We start from the raw sequence: 21769 nt of genomic DNA on the forward strand, positions 1-21769 counted from the left end.
CCCCCCCCCCATCTTGTCTCTCTCTTGCTTGCTGGCATTGTTCCCTCTACCTTGCTGGCTCGCTTTCGCTCCTTTGCTTGCTGCTCGATTTTCCTTTCTGTGATCACTGCTCGGGACGGGCTGTATCAGTCATTCGGACATCAGGTGGTGAGAAATCATACACTGTTCATTTTGTATCCTTATATTCTGTTATCACTGTAGTTTTCCTTTGCTATTCTAGTAAACTGTCTTCATCTCAACCCATGAGTTTTCCTTTCTTCCCAATTTCTCTCCCCCACCCCACTGGGGAGGGGGAGGGTGAGCAAGAAACTGTGTGGTGACCTGGGCTAAACCACCACACAAATTTAATACTAAAACTTAATGCCAAGGACGATGATATGCTTAATATCTATATTAAAAGATACTGAGGATTAAAAGCTGAGCTCTAAAAGAAGTTAGATGGAATGAGAAAAAGGAGGAATAAACCAAGGTTTGAGGTTGTCAGCAAGGCTGGAAAAGAGGCCGTTATCAAACCGGTAGACTTGCGAGTCTGTATACATAAAATAAACACTTGCTTGTTATTAGTTTCTAGTTTGAAAGAAACTGGAATTTCGAAGCACATCATTATTCCAGCTGTGAGGTAGCACAGGTCTGCTGAACTCCCTTTCTTTCCCTTTTTGCCTTTTTTTTTTTTCTTAATAAATTTGTTTTGCTACTCTTCATTGTTCTTGCTGCTTTCATTTCTCAGTATGTGCTGTCTTTCTCATGTCTTCAGCTCTCAGTTTATGGACTCTGTTCTGTTTCCTTCTCAAGGGCTGCACAGTGATTTCTATGTATTAATTGCAAACTGTCTTAACAGGACTTATTTGTACACACAGAGATAAATCATGCTGCAGTTCAGCACGAACAGTTCTGCAAGTTCTTACCATGTGTTCTTATTAGTAGAAAAATTTCTAGGTTGGTTTGTTGCTTGATTTTTTTAATACAAACTAAGCAATGTTCTCTGTAGTCACCTGAAGTGTTTTTGGCAGTCATTGTATCTGGGGAAGTGGACTAAGTCACCCTACTCATGTAAATATTAATTTACTCTGGAGTTTGGTGTAGAGCATTGAAAATGGAGCTGAGTTTGCTCTGAGCTGTTGAGAGGCATTTAATCTCTTCACATCTGTTTTACTTTTGAAAGCAAAAATAGGGATAATCGACTTGCTTCTCAAGGATATGAATGAATGAGAGTTGCTCACTAACAAACTGAGGAATAAACACACTAATGTTCTTTCTGCCTTTGTACAAGTAACTTTGTGCTGTCTGTGTTGGCTTAACAGGCTGTGAAATCAGCAGTGCAGACCATTACTGTAGGAGGAGTGGGTACATCTCAGTTTAAGACAATTATTCCCTTGGCAACTGCACCCAATGTTCAGCAGATTCAGGTACCTGGAAGCAAGTTCCATTATGTCAGACTCGTTACTGCCACAACAGCCAACAGTTCAACCCAATCAGCCAGTCAGAATCCCAGTACGAATACACAGCCTCTTCAACAGGGTAAGTGCTGCCGCTAATGTATTGTCTGAAGTAAGGTTTTTTTTGTTCTTTTTCTTGTTTGTTTTGTAAGGATTAAAATGAGTACATAATGGAGTTCTATCAAGATCTGCCAGATATACTTGGTTTTGTGGTAGACTCCTATAAATTTAATATTCTGCTGTTAACTCTGGTTTGTATGTGGAAATGGTCCTCTTTGTCAAATTGCTCTGCAGTTGGGCCTGAAGCCTTGGAGCACTTTAGGTTGCTTTTGCCTAGTTTACCAGCTTTGTGAGTGACTCCTGGTAAGTCCCAGATCCTCTGTATGAGAAGTGTGAACCCAGGACAGCCCACAAACATATTGCCAGAACTCCTGGAAACATGAAGATCCTTCCATGTAAAATACTTTAGAAGCACCAGATATTTCTCCTGGTTTCTGCCCATGCTTTCCAGAGCTATGATGGAATACAAGATTTCAAACTAAGCTGTAGTTTTTGTATTCTCCCCTTGCCAAGGGAAATCCAGTGTCTAGAGGAGCTCTGCACCCAAGCTGGTTTTTAAGCCATTGCTGTGAAACATGTGCATGCACTCTTGTGCCAAATACCTGTTTACAAAGGTGTTTTTTAGACGTAAGTGTTATGTGCCATGACTTTGGTTGGTTAATCTCAGTGTGTAGTTACAGTATTAAGTACCTTTGTGCTATGGACGTTTGAAAGTCTGGAGGACGGAACTGTGAACGTTGAGTGAATAATGTGTGTTAATGTGATGTTTTTTCTTGATACTAGCAAAGCCAGTGGTGGTGAATGCTACCCCAGTGCGGATGTCCGTTCCCATAGTGCCAGCACAGACTGTGAAACAGGTGAGGTAAATGTAAAAGGCATGTTCCTGACTTACTTTGGCTGGACAGAAAAAGAAGTCTGTTTTCAACACAGCAATGAAATGTTCTATTAATAAAAGTGCATTCTGAATCAACAAAACAATTATTTCATAAAGACCTCTTTTTTTTTTTTTTTTTAATTCTCCTCTCCAGGTGGTGCCCAAACCGATCAACCCAACTTCCCAGATAGTTACTACTAGTCAGCCCCAACAAAGACTTATTATGCCAGCCACTCCACTGCCACAGATACAGCCCAACCTCACCAACCTCCCACCAGGCACTGTACTGGCACCAGCACCTGGCACAGGAAATGTCGGATATGCAGTCCTTCCAGCTCAGTATGTTACACAGGTATGGTGTTAACACAGATATAAATAAGCAAATAGTGCTGTTGTGGAACATACTCTTAAAGGTTCTTACTCCCAAACTGTCACCAAGGGGACAGACAGTTTATTTTAGGGATCCTTGGCAGCATGATGATGACACTAAATCATAGTTACAATTAAAATTTTGTTTTCTGAGTAGGATTTTTTTATTAGCATAGCATTGAATTTATAATCAGAATAGTACAGGATTTCTATAAGTAGAATCAGTGTAGTACAATTTTGTAAGTAGTGTATTACAGAATTTATAATACAACTTAACTTGTAATTTCTAATCACCTAATCCAGACCTTTTGCAGATCGGGTCAGATCTTAATACATGGTTTGCTTTATCGATTAGACTTGAAAAATCATATAAAAGAATACGAGTCACTCAGTCGTCAGAGGAAGCGGATGTCAGTGGAGGCATCCCTGGCAACCGGGGTGTCAAAGGACTCACTGTCCAGCAACAGTTCTGGCCCAAGTTCCTCACTTAGGGCTTGTAATTGCTTGATTTTATAGACAATGCTCTTGTGTGCTGTTACATTTCCTTGTTCTGTGAAAGGGTCATCACCACTACCTGGTTGTCCGGGTGCCTGAGACTGGCCAGTGAGAAAGAGGGTAATTGGCCTGGTGCCTAGGAATCTTGAGGCCGGTAGTGAGGGGAAGAAGAAACTTGTTTGGTTTGTCTACTTGGTTCACAGGACCTTCAGGGTCTGATAAGGGGAGGATAGGGAACAAATATGTGACCTGCTCGCTCACAGAGAATAGCTGGTTGCATTATAAAATGGTGTCATTTATGCTAACCACATTACGAGGGGTCAGGAGCAGGAGGTACCAGTCACACCAAGCCAGGTCTAGGGATTAGTTTTTTCCTCTTTGTGAAGACCTGACCAACATTCAGAATGAAAAGGAGAATAAATGAAACCTTTTGCTGAAGGCTGACGAGGCAGTCTGTACAAACAAAGCCTCTGTCAGCTCATGACATTACTGGTACCACCCTCGCTTCTGGTTCCCTTCTGGTTTTGTAACAGCTGTAGTTTTACCCTGAAGACTCTTAGTGTGTCCTTCCAGTCCACTTCCACAAATCTTATCTTAAACTAAATAGTACAATTTGTTGGACCTCTCAGAGGTTTTGTGTTCCAGCTACAATCTGTCCCCTTTGGCCAGGCCCCGGTAGGTTCATATCTTGTTATGTACCAGCCTGTCATCAGAACCTACACCAGCAGAAGATGGCTGTGCGTAGGTAATGCAAAAGAAGGTAGCCCAAAACAGTGTCGTTTGGCAGGTTCCTATGAGGTGTTGAGTTTTTAATGTGAAAAACAAACTGTGGGTCCAGGTATGCAGAGAAGTTGGAATGTAAATCATTTTACTTGCATTTATTTAATTCTGTAGTAAGTGGCTTGTATATTAAGGAAGCTGCTAAAGTAATTTGTGCAGGAAGTGATCCTGCTCTGTTAGGGGCAGGTTTGCTTAGGAAAAGAAGTGGGGAAATGAGCATGGTTTTAGCAGCTGGAACTGTTTGTGGTCTGAATATTCTGTGTGCAGTCTGTGTTGTTTGTGTGGCTGTAGACACTGTAATAGAGAACGAAAATATAATCTAAAACAATGTTTTTATGCTAAGTATGGAGGCAGGAGGTTGCTGCCTCGTCCAAGTTCTACAAATGTCTAAAACTGTGCTTACAAGCATATTATTTTTATAACAATATCTGGAAAGCTAATTAAAAGACTAGCTACACATCGTCTTCTGTATATTTTAATTTCTTTTACGCTATGCATTAACCTTTTTGTTTTGTTAGCTACAACAATCATCGTATGTATCTATAGCAAGCAACACTGGCTTTACAGGAACGTCTAGTATCCAGTCCCAGGCACGGTTACCATTCAATGGGTGAGTGTTTTTCAGGGGGTGGGAAGAAAACCAAGCCTGCAGTATAGGCTGCTGAATGAGCAATTTCTTTCAGTCCTATTATAAAGAAGGGTGGGAGCTGAGGTGTTAAGAGGGATTTTCCAAGAAAATCAAGTACATTGTGGTGTGGGTATTACCTCTGACTAAAGAATATGGATCTGTCTGACAACTGAGCCAGTTTCTTGATCAAAGCTGTGTTTTCCTTTCTGTTTTTTGAATTTGTGTAGCAGGAAGTTGACCCTGAAAGCTCCCTGTTGCTTATTTCTTTTGCATCAGCACCTGGGAGGTACAGGCCTCAACTGTTTTTCAGCATTGCTAGAAAAGAGGTGCTGGACGATATAAAAGCTAAATGCTTAGCAGAAAATCCAGCTGAACAGCAAAATGGAACTAAAGTCCAAAATGGATCCTGATAGAAGGCTTTGGTTTTTTTTCAGGCTTGTATTTTTCCTTTAAGGATGAAAGTAACTGCTAATGTATTATTTTCCCTTTGCCAATCCAGCAGGCTTAGCTGTTCTGCACAGTCCTTTTGTGTTATTGTTTGCTGGAAATTGTAAATGCTAAGGTGCTTTTTGTTGCTGCAGCCTCAACTGATGCAAGCTAATCCCCAATCCAGATGCAGCTATTCAAACAAATGGGTTTGATTTAATCTCCCTGGTATTACGTGCAGAAATTGCTGGATAGGGATGGAACAAATCTCATCAAAAAAGATTAGTGACACAAAATCCAAGTTTTAAGAGCAGTTAAAGACTGTGTCTGATATAAAATTTATCTCTAAACTGAATACCATGTTTTGGCTTGCCTTCCCATTATTCTGGAGCTTTTTTTTTTTTTTTTTCCAGTTCCAACTAGAACACCATATTGTGTGAACCTTGATTGGATCTAGTACCCCTGCATGTACAGGGGTTCTGGGGAAGTTTTCCCTGATTCCAGTTTTTTATTATGATGCTTCTTGTAACTTTAAGCCTCATTTCTACTTTAGGCAGATTTGCAGCAAATAACCAAGCTCTTTCTGGGCTGCACAGGCACTATATAAAGGCACTATGCATAATAGTTTCTTAAATGCAGTCAGCCAAAAACGTAATGCAAGGGGAATATAAAGATTTTCTTGGAGTTTTTATTATGAGTGATTTACTTGAATTTAAAATAAAAATAAACTGATAAAACAGTGTGTGTGTGTATATAAATGCACTTTTTTCCCCCCACAGAATAATTCCGTCTGAATCTGCAAACCGCCCCAGGAAGCCTTGCAATTGTACTAAGTCTCTATGTTTGAAATTGTAAGTACTGCTTGGTTTTTGTTTGTTTTTTGTTTGTTTTTCTTAGCCATATTTTTGACATCACAAATTTATGCCAGGTATCAGAAAATAATGTTTTTAAGTATGTCAGAAATGTTAGGTTTAGCTGCTAATTTAAGGTTGCTGTTCATATTGGTGAAGATGTTGCAGTGCCTGTGTAATTTTGCAACTCTTGCAAGCCATATGGACCCTAACGTTTTAGAAATTTCTAGCTTTGCAGCCTAGTTGCCTGCATGGTGGAGCCAATTCCACTCAGCAGTTGTTGTTGCTATGACTGAAATGACATCCCATAATATCATCAGTGTGCCTCTACTGTGTTTGGTGAAGCGCATCAGTAATACCATGCTGTATCAAGTACTTCAGAAAAATTGGGCTCTATATCTTTTCTTAAATGACTGAATACAGAAGTGGTTCTTCACTGATAGTTCTGAGTCTTGCTCATCCTCATGACGTATTTTGCTATTCCATTCAGTGTCTTTGTATGAGTTTCACATAAAAGCATTTTAAACTGAGGAGAAGCTAAGTATCTTTAACTTGAGGCAAAGTCATTTTACCAAATTTTTGGGGGGAGGGGGTACTATAACAGGAGTAGTTACTGAAATTAATCTGTGGTTCCCTGAATCTTAAGACCATTAAGAGGAAATCGGTGGTGTGCTTCTTAAAAGAAAAGTGATGCAACAGTTTCTGAACCCAAGTTAAAAAGCATGTTTAAACTTTTCAGTTTGTGTTTGTTTTCATGTAATGCACCCTACCTCTATGTGGGGAGATCTGCCCTGTGCTTCCTAGCCTCAAAGTTGTCTGTTGCACAGAAGACATGGTAAACAGGAAGATGTGTAGCTGTTTTTTTCAGATGTTTTACAACATACATGACTGACTTCATAGTGCCAAATGTATGTTGGAAGCTTAGGGGTTCCCACTTTTAGTTTTTGGCACCTGAATGCTCTAGAAATTCTGGGAGAATAATGGCATTGCTGATGATGCTTTGCACCTTCAAAATGCTGTTTGGAAACAAACTTTTCCTGTACATTACTGTAATTATACCTTTAAGTGGCTAGGCTTTGGTGCAGAGCAAATGGCTAATTCACTCTGGCAAAGGTGGTTTCTCACTAGTAAAATTTTTTCCTGTCTGGAAGGGGGAGTTGCTTTTTCCCAAATAAATGAATGTTGCAGGTAGGCACATAGCTATTCTACAAAGACGAGAAGTTATTTGCTCACTTGATGCTCAGAGCTGATGCTGGTGCTGTTTGTTTTAGAAACCAGGACCATTCCACTACTGAATTTTAAACAAGACAGAAAGGAGAGCTATTACAGGTGGTAAAAGCTTTTGATGTAGTTCCTGGGACCATTCAGGGTGCTAAAAATGACCAAAAAGCAATTCAACCAGATGAAGGGTTGTAGTGGAGTCTAGGGCAACCCTAATCTAGTTCTTGCATTTAGTGTTACCCTGGGCAAGCCACAGGAAGCAAGGGGTTTAGGCTCCTAAAAATGAACATACACTCCCAGCAGGATTTGAAAAGCAACTGAACAGGACTAGCAGTTTCCATCAGCTATAGCTGGAGGTGGTACTGGAAGCACTGAAACGTGCCGGAGTTTGTCGTGGCCCAAAGCCATGTTTGAGTTGGGGATGAATGCAGTGCTTCCTTTTATCAGATCTGTGGGTTGGTGAGATCTTGTTTTTAGGGGAGGTAGAAGAGGTACATAAGAGGCATGGCAAGATGATTGGCCTTTCCCATCAGTGTTTTGCTGCTTTTTATTCACATACTTGTCTCTTTAAGAAGTCTGATGACTACAGCTTTATCCTCATCCAGATCCTTCCCCTAGTTAGCTGTGCTTCAAAGTCTATGAGGTGTATCACTTCTTTTCTATTCTTACATTCCTGCTTTGGTGAACCCTGCCTCAGTTCACAGCTGCAAACAGCTTATGGGCAAAACTAACAAAAAAAAGGCTCATTGCTATGTTAGTTTGCCTGTTGATTGGCACTCCAATCACTTGCCTTTTTGTTTTGGCTGTATAAGAGTTCCTGAAGGCTGACTTGAACTAGCTGGGTCAGGAACTGGCTATGAGGTAGCTGTGGCAGAATGGCCCTCAATATGTAGGTTAGCCACCAAGGAGTTGCCCTAGAAAAAAGTTTCATTAGCTTCTCTTGATGCTATGTGGACATGTGGTATGTGAATATCAGCTCAGACTGACACCCTTGAGATATATGTGTCTTTAGACAGCAAATAGACCTATGCTAAAGGATTTAGGCCTTACAATGAGGCTGATACCACTTGTACACATGGAACTGAGCATAGTGACCCTTACCTTAATTGGTGCGTGTGCGTATCACCAGACTAGGAACTTCTGCTACTGCCATCGTTACTAGTGCCAATGTATTGGTCATGTTTACAAATGCCTTCTGCATCTTCTGTTTCAGGTATTGTGATTGTTTTGCGAACGGTGAATTCTGCAATAACTGCAACTGTACAAATTGTTATAACAACCTGGACCATGAAAATGATAGGCAAAAAGCAATAAAGGTGAGGGGCCTCTTCCCCTGTCCCCAGGATGAAAGCCGTTTAGCTTGTGTCTTCTGAAGCTACGGCACAGGGCAGAGTGAGTGCATAATGCCCTGATCTCCTCCCACATGTGTGAGGCTTAAGTATTTTTATTGCACCTCTAAATTCTGCTCCCCGCATTTGGTGACTGACTGTTTGGGTCTGCATTTACAGGCCTGCCTTGACAGAAACCCTGAAGCCTTCAAGCCCAAAATAGGGAAAGGAAAGGAAGGGGAATCGGATCGAAGACACAGCAAAGGGTGCAACTGTAAACGCTCAGGATGTCTCAAAAACTACTGCGAATGTTATGAGGTATGAACATGATCTCATCTTAAAGATACTGGCTTTTTACCTTAGGTGCTGTGACTTTTCTGATTTGCTTTGTCTCTTCTTTGTATTGCTATAATGTTCACTATTCTTTTCTATTGTTATAATGTTATCTCTTCTTCCAGCAGTTTGCACATAGAAAGCAATTAGTTGATCACTTTTGTTGTATAAGTTTTATTTTAAACCATGTAGCAACCTTGAACTCAGGCTTGGATTTGTCCTTCACTGAAGAGCAGTATTTTCTAAAGAAATCTACTGCACCAAGTCCCTAGGAGGAATTGAAGCAGTGTCCCGCAGACGCTTTGGGATAGAACATGCCTGTGGAAGACAAAAACAAAAGTTGTTGTTGCGTAAGCTAACTGATCAGTCTGTGGATGTAGAGACAGTGGCAGACTTACGTCTCTCATAGCTCAACCACCCAAATTCCACCAGAAACAGTAGGCTGGTAAAGAAACCAATGAGTGGGGAAACCATTGATTTGAATTTGATTCAAGTATACATTCTGGGAAGGTATGTCAGTTTGAGGTGAGAATTTAGAGAGAAAACTACAGCTTAGTGGTTTATTCTAGTGGCTAATTGACAAGATATTAAAACAAGATCTTTTCATTGTGGCTTGTCATAAAGTGAGTCAAGGTTTCTCATGTTTTCTTTGTTTCTTTCAGGCAAAAATCATGTGTTCTTCCATATGCAAATGCATTGGCTGTAAAAATTTTGAAGAAAGTCCAGAGCGAAAGACATTGATGCATTTAGCAGATGCTGCAGAAGTTAGGGTCCAGCAGCAGACTGCTGCAAAGACCAAGTTATCTTCCCAGATTTCAGATCTGCTGACAAGGCCAACACCAGCACTCAGCAGTGGTGGTGGGAAGTAAGTTAATGCAGCACCCTTTTTTTTCTAACACATTTTTTTCTGATGTATGTAACAGACATGTCCTGTCATCTTTGAAACTTATCTGTATAAGCTGTAGAAGCAGGAGTACTCAGGTGAATGGAACTTTTTGTTCCCATAACCGTGCTTTCTGTGGAACCTGGGGTATGCCAAGCTTAGCTGTGTTCAAACACATAACTAAGCGTTATCTTCTTGTGGTTGCCCATGTGCTCACAGAAAGCATGAAGTACAAGTGTCCCACTTACAGAGAAGATGTAATCCTTGAGCTGCTCGTATAGTAAAAGCTGGAGAATTATTCTATGTACTCAGTATTTCAAAGTCTATTTCGAAAGGTATGTCAATAGAGGCAGGCACCACGTGGCCCACCAGTTCATTTGACTGTAAATGTGGCTTATTCACTCCCTGTTGGTTTTCTAAAGGCTCTTGGAAGCAATGGGACAGAAGAAATCTCATCAATCCTTGTACTAAAAAGTTGCGCAGCCCTGGAGTTAGGTACATTGTGTGTTTTTGCTGAGAGTGAGTGGATCCTTCTTTGTTTCAGGCTGCCCTTTACGTTTGTAACAAAGGAGGTAGCTGATGCAACCTGCGAATGCCTTCTCGCACAAGCAGAGCAAGCGGAGAAGATGGGCAAGTCAAAAGCTGCAGCAGAGCGTATGATCCTGGAGGAGTTTGGACGCTGTTTGATGAGAGTTATTAACTCTGCAGGGAAGTCCAAAAGTGACCCTTGTGCCATGAACTGCTGACTCGTGCACATGAGTCACAGTGAAGCGGACTGAATGGAACACTTAAGGCACAAGGACACTTTGGTTTAGCATAGAGGATTTAATAATATTTGTTAATTTGGTGCTTGTTGTAAATTGACCTGCGTAAGATTGAACCAAGAAAATCTTTTCTAACAAGATGTAGAGCCTTTTAAATCTTAGCTAAATCCTCTTCTACTTAAGACTGCCTAAAGGTCAATTCTTTTCCTGATGTACAGGTTTTACCTTGGGTTTCTTAAAAATGAGATGTGTTCTCCCTTTTCCCCCAGAATAATTGCCTGAAGGGCATATATAAATTATTATAATATATATTATTAACAGTATGTGGAGTTGCATCACTTTGTGCATAGGAAAACATGTGTGATGTCAACAGCCAGGTGATGCTTTTGGCGACAGGCCCATTAATAAGGAGGTATCAAGTGTATCCAAGATAGTTCTGAAAGGAAATGTGTAAAAATGAGCATCTAAGTGGAAGGTAGTACTTCTATTTCAGACCTGAAACAGCACGTTCCTGTAGTGCCTGGAGCACTGTCAAATACAAAGGAGTTGCTTGCAGATTTAGCATTGGGCAAGTGGTAGAGAATCTCGCTGGAGCAGGGCACGAGATGTTTAGAGGCAAATGGGATTCATGGGAATTTTTTAACAGGAATGTGGCCAAGAGCTCAGATGTTTTTTAAGCTGGAACTTGAAGGCTAAGAGAGTGGCCTGTTCTCAGAAGTGAGGAAGGGCAGCCATGCCACAATGCCGGACTGTCTGCCTAGCATACAGTGTTACCCAAGTGTTCAGCAGATGGATGCTGTTGCTTAGGTGAAGCTTGTTTTTTCAGAGGTCTGCAGCAGCCCAATTCCTCACTGGAGGTAGGGCTGTGCAATCTGTTGTGTTTTCTAGGATCAAGCTGTAATGCTGGAAAAGTGTTTAAGCTGAGGTCACCGGACACAGTGGAACCACAGTTGTCTTAATGAAGACTCAAGACAATCTGCATCCGCATCAACTTGCAAATGCAGGTAGGGATCATGTTCAGCCTGGTTGTGGGTTTTCAGGATGCTGCTTCTCTGTATGTTGGCAATTTACTTGGTGCAAGGTTGGTTTTTTTAGGGTTTTTTTAGAATGACTGAGAGTGCTGTGATCAGAGAGGCTGCTAGCACAGAATCAGGATTGCTACCAAAACAGACACATGGATCCTTTTACACAAAGCAAGGGGGCTGTGCGGGTCAACTATAGGTGTGTATAGACTAGGGCAGGGGATTTTTTCAGTATTTGTTACAGGCAATCTCAGATTGCATTTTTGATAGTGGAATACATTTGCAAAATGAACTTGGTAGGCTACTTACCTACCATGAACATCAATAACCATGTTTAATCGCAGGCATTTTTATTATGTGTCTCACTGCAGCCTGAACTAGTTAGGTTTTTCCAAAAGGGATTTTGTATTCCTCCTCCTGTAAAACTGTAAATGCAGAGAAATTCAGCAGAGCTCTTCCTCCAGGTTTTCTAGCAGGGCCAGGCTGAGGAAAGGTAGGGGCCAGGCAAACCAGCAGCAGAGCTAAGTGCCTACATGTGTGATGGCAACAGGATGGGAGGAGGCTTCCACTCCCATCTTCACCCCACAGTCCTGTGCACTGAGCAGAAGGCCCTTTCTCCTTGACCCTTCTCTGGTGCCTCCTGGAAATGCCTCAGGGGTGTGAAGGGCCTGGGAGGTGGCTAGCACCCGTGGCGGGCCTGTTGAGTGGCCTTTGCAAAGTTTGACCTGCCAGTCACTGTCTGAAGGGCTCTGTCATCTACTAACATCTCCCTGAGCATAAATAGCAAGTGTATTTGTAAAAACCTCTGAAAAGGGAATCCACCTCTTGTGCAAGTAAATGCCATTTTTTTTCATAATTAGGACTCGGATTTACTAAAAAGTCAGTGCAGTAACTTTACATGTAGATAGTGCGGATATTCAGTTTACTTCTAGTGACCTAATATAGTATGTCCAGTAAGATTTGTATAAATGTAAATTAGTGTAAGTGAATAAAGTAATACCTACTTATGTTATTTTTCAAACAGATTGCAATATGCCTTCATTTGTTTAGACTTCAATCCATGTTAATTTTGTATATATTCCATGTCTTACTCTAAATTGCACCTTTTGTGATGTGTATTTATATACAATGTGCAAAAACACTTGTGAAATTTAATTACAGTTGTAATTATGTATGATGGCATTGCTTGAGAATATTTTGCTTGTAAAGACTTTGAAGGTGCAAATGCTCTTAGTTCTTCTATTTTGTTTTGAACAAGCTTTCTCTAATATTAAGCTTGGATTTCTCTCTCCCCTCTCCCTGGTGTAGAATGTGTGAACTGGTTTTTGTACTTTCCTTAGCCATTTGCTTCAAACTACTGGACAAGATTTACAGTCAAGTTCACCCAGTTACATAAAAATAATTGGGAATGAGGCAAGGGTTCATTTTCTAGTTCTGTTTACATCTGAAAGTAGAAAAAATGAATTTATATTTACTAGACCTATTCAAAGAATACACTTTTCTATATTGTACAAATAAAACAGTCAGATAAATCACAAAGAAAAATAAACATTTATACTATTCTGTAAATGTGAATTTTTTTCACTCCTTTCCTTCAGCATTGAGATATACACACAGATGATTTTCACTGAAATACCAAAATAAATCTGTTAACAGTAGGCCCATTTCTGATGCAATGACTGGCTTGGATTTTCAGTATGAGATTGAATCCTACCAAGGAAAAACCCTTGGGCTACTGGCATACTGTCATACATAGCAATTCGTAGCACATTGTGGGGTCATAAAGGGTCAAAATGTGTCAACCAAGCCAGCACCAGGTAGTTGAGCCTATGTGATAATTTCTGAATTTCTTTTAAACTCTTTAATGTTAAAGCGTATTTTTTTTCATGTGCACTAGCTGGACAAGAGTTAGGCTCAGACTGAGCAGAAGGACGTGCAAGACCATTCTGCAGTGCCCTTGAAGACAGCAGGGGGCTACACAGAGCTCATTGAGGACCCCAGGCAAAACTTAAGACACAAAGCTTTGTCAAGAGCCTTAGACTGCTTGTTGGCAGGATGCAATGCACTGTTTTCTTGTGGCATTTCTGTCTTTACGTCTCTCTTGGGGAAGAGGTTTTGTCAGCCGCTCTTGCAAAGCTGTATTACTCAGTTGCATTAAGGAATACAATCAGTTAAGACAGCTTGTGGTTTGTTTCTGCAAAGTAAAACCTAGTTTTATTTTTGTGCATCCAGTTTCTACGTTCAGCTTTTTTTAGCAGCTTGGTAAAGGCAGTATATGATCAATGCTCAGGGAGGGTTAAGAATCTCATTAGGATGTTGAGTGAACAAAAGATGTTACTGGACTGAGCTTTTCCTTCCTAGCACACCAGCTGCCGGCAGAGAAGACTGTCAGTTACCTTAGGCTGCAGTAGAGGACTGAGAGAAGGAATGATGTGCTCCGAGTTACTTAGGGGTGGGTTTCTATGGACCTTGTTGAGGGTGCGGTGTTAGCAAGACTGAAGGTGTTTCAGAGAGAGATGGTGAATGTCTGAGCAAGGAGTTGCTGGGAAGAGAGAGCAGTGTCCAAAAGACAGTATGGGGAAAGGAGTGGTGCAGAAAATCACTTGGTCACAATTTTAGAGTTATGAATGCTGAAAAATTCTACTGTAATGTGACAGTTCCTGCAGTGTGAGTATAGTCAGCAGTAGCTGTGGTGAGCAATAGCAACTCTGTATATATTTTTTTTTATTATTATTTATTTTCTTTTACAATAATGGCAATTGTTACAGCATTCCTGTAACAACTGTCAGGCTTTCTTATAATATTGGATAGCTTTGTTAATTAGATAACTGCCACACTTTTTTCTAATAATACACTTGCTCAAATGTCATCCTACCAATCCATGTAGAACTTCTCTTGAAAACCTCTGTCATCAATATTTCAGTGAATTGCAGAAGGATGTGTGAACTGTGGTGGTCATGGGTACGAGCAGGTCAGCCACAGGAATGCACAAAGTTCGACATGAGTCTATCTGTGCAACAGTTTCCAGCTGAGTTCACCCATCAGCACCGACTGTACAAAACTCGTGAGAAATTCAGAGATGGGGAAGCCTTATGTGCAGCTCACCTTCTGTGTTCACAACTTCACCCCAGCAGCCAGGAGCTGGTGCGCATCTTCATGCAAGAGCCTCCCATTTGGGAGCAGGCTCAGTATGAATCGAGCAAGACAAGCTCCCTCAGATGTAAACAGGAAGTCACAGCAAGCTTATGTCCAGCCGAAAAAACTGCACGAGGAAGTGCCTGTGCCCTACAGCAGTTCAGCTCATACTGGGGCTGGAGGTTTAGGCAATGCCAATGTTAGGTTACATGAGTGCAACCAATCTACCACAGAAATTTCAGCAGCATTTTGCCAGTTATCCTAAAAAATGTACGTATGGGAGGGAAATAGTTTCCTGCAGTCTCTTGTAGCTGGAATGAGTCCATGGCAGTGACATGGCAATGGCTTCAACATGGCTTTTTGCAGAGGTAATTAGACGGGGAAAAAAAAAAGTCTAGAGGTTTTAGTTTGCCACTCTCAGCAGAGAATGCATGAAGTTCTTGTGGTGGTGCTGCTCTCAAAAGCAGAGCTTGAGGAATTCATTGCAGCAGCTCTGCTCCCACCATGAATGAGTAGGACTAATGGGAGGAGGAAGAACCCAGACTCATCAGGGACAGTTTTGTCAAGTCTCTGGTAGGCAGAATGGCACCTTGAATGTTATTCCTGCCCTGGGACATGGTGGATCACCATTTTCATCACACCTTCAACATGCAGATCAAAAGTAACTGAACAGCCAGAGTTTTGGGGGAAATAGATACCTTCCATCTCTATGGATGCAACTGCTGTTCTGCATGGCAAAGGGAAGCCATTTAGCAGCAGTTACGCTGAACTTAGCTATTCCAGGTAAAGCACTGCATATCAAGGCAGCTTCCTTGCAACAGAAATGAACTGACTGAAGAAGCCTGTCCTACGTGGTGGCATCAAACCTATAATTCAAGTATCAATGGAAGCAAAATCTGAAAAGGAGACTGGCACATGCCCTGGTCTGCAGGACACAAGCCAGCTCTAGAAGGATGGGGACATGTGGCACAGCTGAGCAGGTGACCTGACGGGGCCACGTAATGAGACCTGAAACGCTTGCCCTCCTGCAGCACACCCATATGCTGGTGCATTGGGGTTCCTGCCCAGAGAGTAAGCTGTGTACAACTTGAGTGCCATTTTCTTTATTTTCCTTTATTTTCCTTTTTAAATAAAAGGGCTGCAAGCTTTCTTGCCTCCAGCTTTTTTAAAGCAGATCTGCTTTGGTGAAATCAAATTGCCAGCACACATGATCCCCCTCAGTCCCATGAAGATGCATCAGTTTTCTCCCGACAAGAGCACTCACAGCACTAAGCCATCCAGCACCTCTGGGGGACACTCTGTAGTGTCCCCTGCCACTTCCCCAGGCATCTTGATCAACCACTGCTCATCCTGACCTGCCATGCAAGTCTCATGAAATACGTGACTGCTTTGCAGGATTGCTAGATGGAACACAGGATCAGATGAACTTCCTTGCTTTGCTCAGACAAACTGAACAGGTGGTTTGCAGTGGCCCAACACATCACTGCTTATCAACACCAGTTTTGCCAGCCAAATCCTGGGAAGATACCACATCAGTTCCTCACATATGTTGCCTAGATCTGGCCATCACTGAGCCTCAGTAGGGGACAGCCATCCTTGGAACAGCACTGAGTACTCATGAACCTGTGTGGGTTTGGCTCGACTGATGGCTGCCCAGTGGTGATGGAAGCAAATGTTTTCCCTTCAGTCTCTTCAATCTGTGCTTTCCACAGTGGTGTTTCAAGTTCAGGTGTTTGGTGTGGTTTGTTCTGATGTTTAAGTAATGTCGTGTTATTTCCTTTACTAAGATTGTGTAGTGATTGTTGACACACAATTCCCCATTAAACAAATGCTTTGTGAGGGTGGGGAAGAGGAGACTTCCTCCCAGAAGCTCCTGAAAGACTTTCTGTTCTAGAGACAAATGCCATAGCTTGGTGTTTTTGTTGCCATCTCCTACTTTGCCATACTGGTTTAGGACTCGTTCTGAAATGCTTGTTATGTGGTACACACTTGCTGAGGGCAGACTCACTCCACCTAACTTTTTTATGTAGAGCACCGACCCACATCTTAGCCTGCTCTCATCTGACTCAAAGAGGGAAGCGAGACAAGCCTCGCATTGCAAGTCAGAGGCTAACTGCTCAGCAATGAAGCCTGAGGTGCAGGTGACGCTCTGTGTGTACAGTGACAGGTCTGTTAGCGCATTACTCAGTGCAGAGCCATGCAAAAGAAAGCCTGCACAACAGTGGTACTCTGTTGCCAGTGTCCTTCCATGAGCTGGGTTATACTGAGCACAAATGCTGCCAAGTGTCAGATCTCTCCCACGAGACAGGGATATGTCCAAATAGCTCGTAATGCCTGAGCCACCGCTGTGTGGTGAGCCTGGTGTCAGGCTGCAGCTGGCCAGCAGTTTGTGATAAGCAGCCTGGAACACAGTGCAGGTGGGGCTCCCGCTGCTGCCACAGGCTTGCTGGAGGGCCCTGAGAAACAGCTCCAGCGGGTCGAGGCTGAAGGCATAGGACAGGAGGTGGTGGGAAGGAGTGCCTTCTAGACACACATAGTTGGTGTAAAGCCACTTGAAGCTTTCTGCATTGAGCAAGAGACTCAGAAATCCTAGTTTCCGCTTGCTCTTAATAATGTATTTCCCCATAGAGTCTGTTAAGGTGACGAAGAAGCTCTTGGCCTCGTTAAAGAGGTGGCTTATTTTGGTGTAATTTCCAGCTAGCAAAGGCCCCTTCAGACCCCTTCTACAGGGACCTCTGCCATGAAATATGTCGCACAGACAGCTCATCAAGCGCACAAACTTGACAGTACCACTGCAGTTCTGGAATGAGGCCAGGCCCCGCTTCTGAAGGTGTTCCAGTGCATCAGCAACACCCTCGCTGAACAATGGGGTAGCAAGGTTGACCTTCAGGTAGTAACTCTCCTCACTCCCAGGTTCACCTAACTTGGGACTGCATGGTTCCAATACCCTCTGCTCCTGCAAAACTGCCAGCTCCACCACATCTTGCCACCACACAGTGTCACTGAGTGACTCTATCTTCTGGAAGCACTGCAGAGCATTCCTTACCAGCTGGAGCGCATGGCAAATGTCGAAGAAGTACATGATGTTGTGAATAGAGCCAGGCGGATGTTGGAATGTGCACTGAATCCTTTCAGGATCCATCCTGATCCCCAGAGCTCTGGCAGTCTCAGCACCACGAGCCGTGGTACCTGACGTCACAGCCAGCACCGTGATGCCAATGTTGTTCAGCTTATTGATGGTCTGACGAAGCAGCTGAGCAAGTAAGTGGCCAGTCGTGCTGTTCACGAAGAAGTAGCCAAGTGGAGCACTCCAGGGACTTGAGATGCCAACTGCCATGAGGATTATTGCTTCTGAGGCGAGCGGAGCTTCGTCAGCATCAAGGACACCTGCTCCCAGGTCAACAAAGCCTGTCAGGTGCTGGGTCTGTGGGTCCCACTCCTGCTGCTTCTGCAGGGACATGTCTTGTACCATCAGGGCACAGTAGCGATAGCCTTGTTCACCTCTCTCCACCTTTTCCTGAAGGCGGAGAAAAATGCTGTTGCTGAAGCCTGCAGCAGCCTCATTATTAGACAGCCAACTGGAAAAAAAAAGAGTATGCGATTAGAAGATGTGATTCCGAGAAAACTGAAGCAACAATCAGCACCTTGTATCACTTAGGACATGGTCAGCCACGTCCAGAGCTGTAGAGCAGGCTAAGACATGGAATAGAAAGGAAGCAGTCCTGCCTTTCTTAAAGCATAGTCTGAGTTTATTTTCTCACATCCTAGTGATGGGAAGCCAAGCAAAAGTACTGACTGTGGAGGGAAGTAAGAAAGCAGCATCCTGTCTCTCTAATGTACACATCAGGACAACAGGAAAAAAAAAAAAATTAAACCAGATATAGAAACACAAATCAGGCTATGCAGAGGGCCAGCAACACCAGGCTGCTCTCCTTCCCAACTGGCTTTCTCCATACCATACATCTTAAACCAGTTTGGAAGATGTGAAAGCCTTGGCAGCCCACGTGGAATGCTACTCTCCTCAATACACTCTCTGTCCACTACCTCCGTTGGAGGAAGCTGTGTGAAACCCTCACAGGCTGGCATGGACAATCTGTGTATCTGTTGGGCATCCTCCAACTGCGCTGCAGGAGTCTGAGACTCAAAACCTGTAAGGGCAGCGTTTCTTCAGCTTTTGTTTTGTGTTGTGTTACAACTTCACTCTTTGTTAATGGGTCCGATAGCACTTCAGGTAATAGATTCTGAGCCTGCGTAACTACTGGCAATGGTTATGCACCTGAGTTATGTGATATAGAAATATCTCCCCTCTGTAACTTCGAAACAGACACTTGTAAAGATTCACTGACTTCCCAGAGTCCTTGTGGGGCAAGGTGAGAAAAAACACAGCTCTAGTCTGACTGCTTTATGTAGTACTTCACTTTCCCATATTCCCTTCTTGACTTCTCCCTTTTACAGAAAACAGTCCCAAAGTTTTCCATGTATGGTGCTAGGAGTTTTATTTCCTCTACTGCCACTTACTCTGCCCATCTCTCCTCACTCGGTTTTGGCTGTTGTTGGAGTACTGCAGGTGCTCCCTTAACACTGCCACCTCCTGCTTCCTTTTAGATGACCTTACCCATATTTGCCCTTCCTTCCACTTTGTGGCTTATCCCACCCCTCTCACAAGTCTGCACTGCACATTGCAGGGCAAAAGCATCTGCCAATGTGGTAAAGCACCTCTGCTTTTTTGTATTCCTCCTTCCTCCCCAGTGAACAGGGACCCTACAACAGCTGAGACCCTGAAATTTAGGTATTCTTCATACCTGTACTCGTTTGGAAATATGCAGCAAACTTCACACTTACTGTAAAATTGTTAATGTGAGGAATGTGTTATTATCATGCTGTGACCCAGAGGCAAGAACATGTCAAGAAATACTGATACCCCTCATCTCAGAGAGCTGGTACATTTGCTTCCCACTCTGTTTCTGTTACTACAACAAAGCAGGGAAAAGCTACTACCGCTGAATGTTTTCAGGACAGATGTTATACCTATTTCTACATGAGTACTGGAAATATATTCAGAGTGAATTAACGAATGAAAACTTACTTTGCTAGGCTGTTAGGGTGAGGGAGCGGGAAAATCTTCCGTAAATAATCATAGGCCTTAATATGGTAGAGGTGGAGAAGACAAGCAAATTGCCTCATTTCTGGTGAGTATTCTGCCATCTGCCTCCACCTGTGCAAGTCACAAGGCAAATCTGCTTAAAAAAAAAAAAAAAAAAAAGAGGTCAGCTTTATTGAAGTAAGTAAATAGCCGATAACAAAGAGATGCATAATACAAACACAGTGCAGAATACAAGGCAACAGGGCGGCCCCTGGAACCACTCAGCCCTGAAGTCTGGTATGAAGTGTATAGCTCAGCAATGTTATCACCATGCCTCACCTCTTCCTAGGGAGGGGCAGCGGTCAGGGAGTGTGTGCCACATTGTTGGAGGCCGAGTCCCCAGCACATCTTTCCCCTCTTTTCCTATCTAACGTAATTGCACACTTTTGAGTAAAGACTGTCTTACACGAGGGTGCTGCTTAAAAATTGACATAACAGGAGAGAAGGCATTAACTTGCAGTTGGCTGTACAATTTGAAATGGCTTCTTCAGGTTGTATTACTAATGTTAACAGAGCTCGCTTCTGGACAGCACAAAAGACAAAGTTCTCATAGTTAAGTATAGTCTATTCTTGAGTCATCCATCAGCTGAATGGTGGCACGGTATGATTTAACAGCCTTGGTTACAGGTCTGATCTGGGCACTGTACAGCCTCAAGTCACTGAATTTTTCAGGGAGATTTTAATTCTTTGCAGGATTGCTTGCTGCATTGCAGAACTACAAATTGCAAAGCCCTTGCGCTGCAGCACTGGATCTAGGAGTCGAACAATCGGGGATTACTGGTACCATAAAGTCAAACAAATACGTTAAAGTGGGGGGAGGGAGTACAGACCCTGAAGCACTCTGCCCCAGCAAACGCCCCCAGCAGTACCTGAGAACTGGGCCTGCAGCAAACTCACGGTTTCCTCCGAAAGCTGCTGCTTCTCCGCCAGCTCCCGGAGGACGTTCGCCACCGTTCTGGGCCGGTGCGCGGGGGAGCATCTCCCGGCCGCAGGCAGCTCCTGCTGCTGCTGCAGGGCCTGCGGCGGCGGCCGCGCCTCCCCGCCCGCCGCCTGCCGCCCATTCAGGCTGTAGTTGTGGTCCCCGGCGGGGGGGCCGGGGAGAGGCTGCTTCACGGCGCGGACGGGGGCCCCGCTCCTCCGGGCGGCGCCCAGAAGCTCCTAGCGGGGACGGGAGAGGAGAGGCGGTCACCGCACACCGTCCGCGGCCCGGACCGGGGTTGGGAGGGAGAGGAGAGCGCGGCCGTTACCCGCACGCACCTGGCGGGGGAAGCGGGAGGGCACGGCCCCCCGCCGCAGCTTCCGCCGCAGCCCGTAGCGCTCGAAGTCGGCTTCGGCGAAGTGCCGCGAGCAGAGGATGGCCCCGGGGCCGGGCCGCCAGGCCTGGCGGCTCTGCGGGTCCACGCGGTTCACGGCGCGGATCCACTCGCGGCGCTGCGCGGCGTCCACCGGGAACCTGCGGGAGACGGAGGGGGAGAGAGAAGGAGGGAGGCAGGGAGGGCAGGAGCTGCTCGCCCCGGGCAGGGTGCAGGGTGCTGCGGCGGGGGCGGCCGCACTCACTGGTGGAATGAGATGCCGCGCTCCCGGCTCCGCCCGTTGTCGCGGACGGTACAGCCCAGCGCCGAGCAACTCCGCGTCATGGCCGCCCCACAGCCACCACCGCGGCCGGCCCTCCCGCCACGACCCGCCCCCGGCACAGAGCGCGCTCCCCCATTGGCTGCTAACCGCCCGCTCTCTCAGCTTCCTCCTTCCTATTGGCTCACGAGCCACGACGCCCGAGCCTTTCCTGTCGGAAGCTGCTTCTCCATTGGGCGCGGTGGCCGATACCAGCCTGTTCGTGGCGGTGCTACAGTTCCGCCTCGGTTTGACGTAAGCAGAGAAACAGGCGGTGGGAAGGGAATGAAGAACCGAGCCAACCGGTAGCGGCGGTGGAGGAAGAAGCAGCCAATGACAAACGGTGATCCTCGCAGCCAATGGGAGCACCGCTTCCAGTCCCTATATATAGCGGGACCGGGAAACTAGCT

General features: G+C 44.3%; 2 protein-coding genes across 7 annotated transcripts in view; one reads left to right on the plus strand and one right to left on the minus strand.

Annotated features, from left to right (window-relative positions):
- LIN54 (lin-54 DREAM MuvB core complex component) overlaps nt 1-13045 on the plus strand; it is a 42004-nt gene extending 28959 nt beyond the window's left edge. For all 6 annotated transcript variants that reach the window (XM_086746324.1, XM_086746322.1, XM_086746325.1 and 3 more), the window contains 9 exons: nt 1302-1518; nt 2280-2353; nt 2525-2722; nt 4533-4624; nt 5848-5919; nt 8354-8456; nt 8649-8786; nt 9464-9666; nt 10229-13045. In XM_086746324.1, coding sequence (XP_086602450.1) covers nt 1302-1518; nt 2280-2353; nt 2525-2722; nt 4533-4624; nt 5848-5919; nt 8354-8456; nt 8649-8786; nt 9464-9666; nt 10229-10430 — 1299 coding nt within the window. In that variant the 3' untranslated portion in view covers nt 10431-13045. The remainder of the gene's footprint in view (nt 1-1301; nt 1519-2279; nt 2354-2524; nt 2723-4532; nt 4625-5847; nt 5920-8353; nt 8457-8648; nt 8787-9463; nt 9667-10228) is intronic.
- Nucleotides 12492-21385, minus strand: THAP9 (THAP domain containing 9). Its single transcript, XM_086746320.1, has 5 exons — nt 21306-21385; nt 21006-21201; nt 20618-20906; nt 19692-19842; nt 12492-18183 (listed from the first exon to the last, which is right to left on the minus strand). The coding sequence occupies exons 1-5, from the start codon at nt 21383-21385 to the stop codon at nt 16221-16223; spliced, it is 2679 nt and encodes an 892-aa protein (XP_086602446.1). The 3' UTR covers nt 12492-16220.
- Between the last annotated feature and the right edge of the window lie 384 nt (nt 21386-21769).

This window comes from Chlamydotis macqueenii, chromosome 4 (genome assembly GCF_036417535.1).
Source record: "Chlamydotis macqueenii isolate bChlMac1 chromosome 4, bChlMac1.mat, whole genome shotgun sequence".
Lineage (NCBI taxonomy): Eukaryota > Metazoa > Chordata > Aves > Otidiformes > Otididae > Chlamydotis > Chlamydotis macqueenii.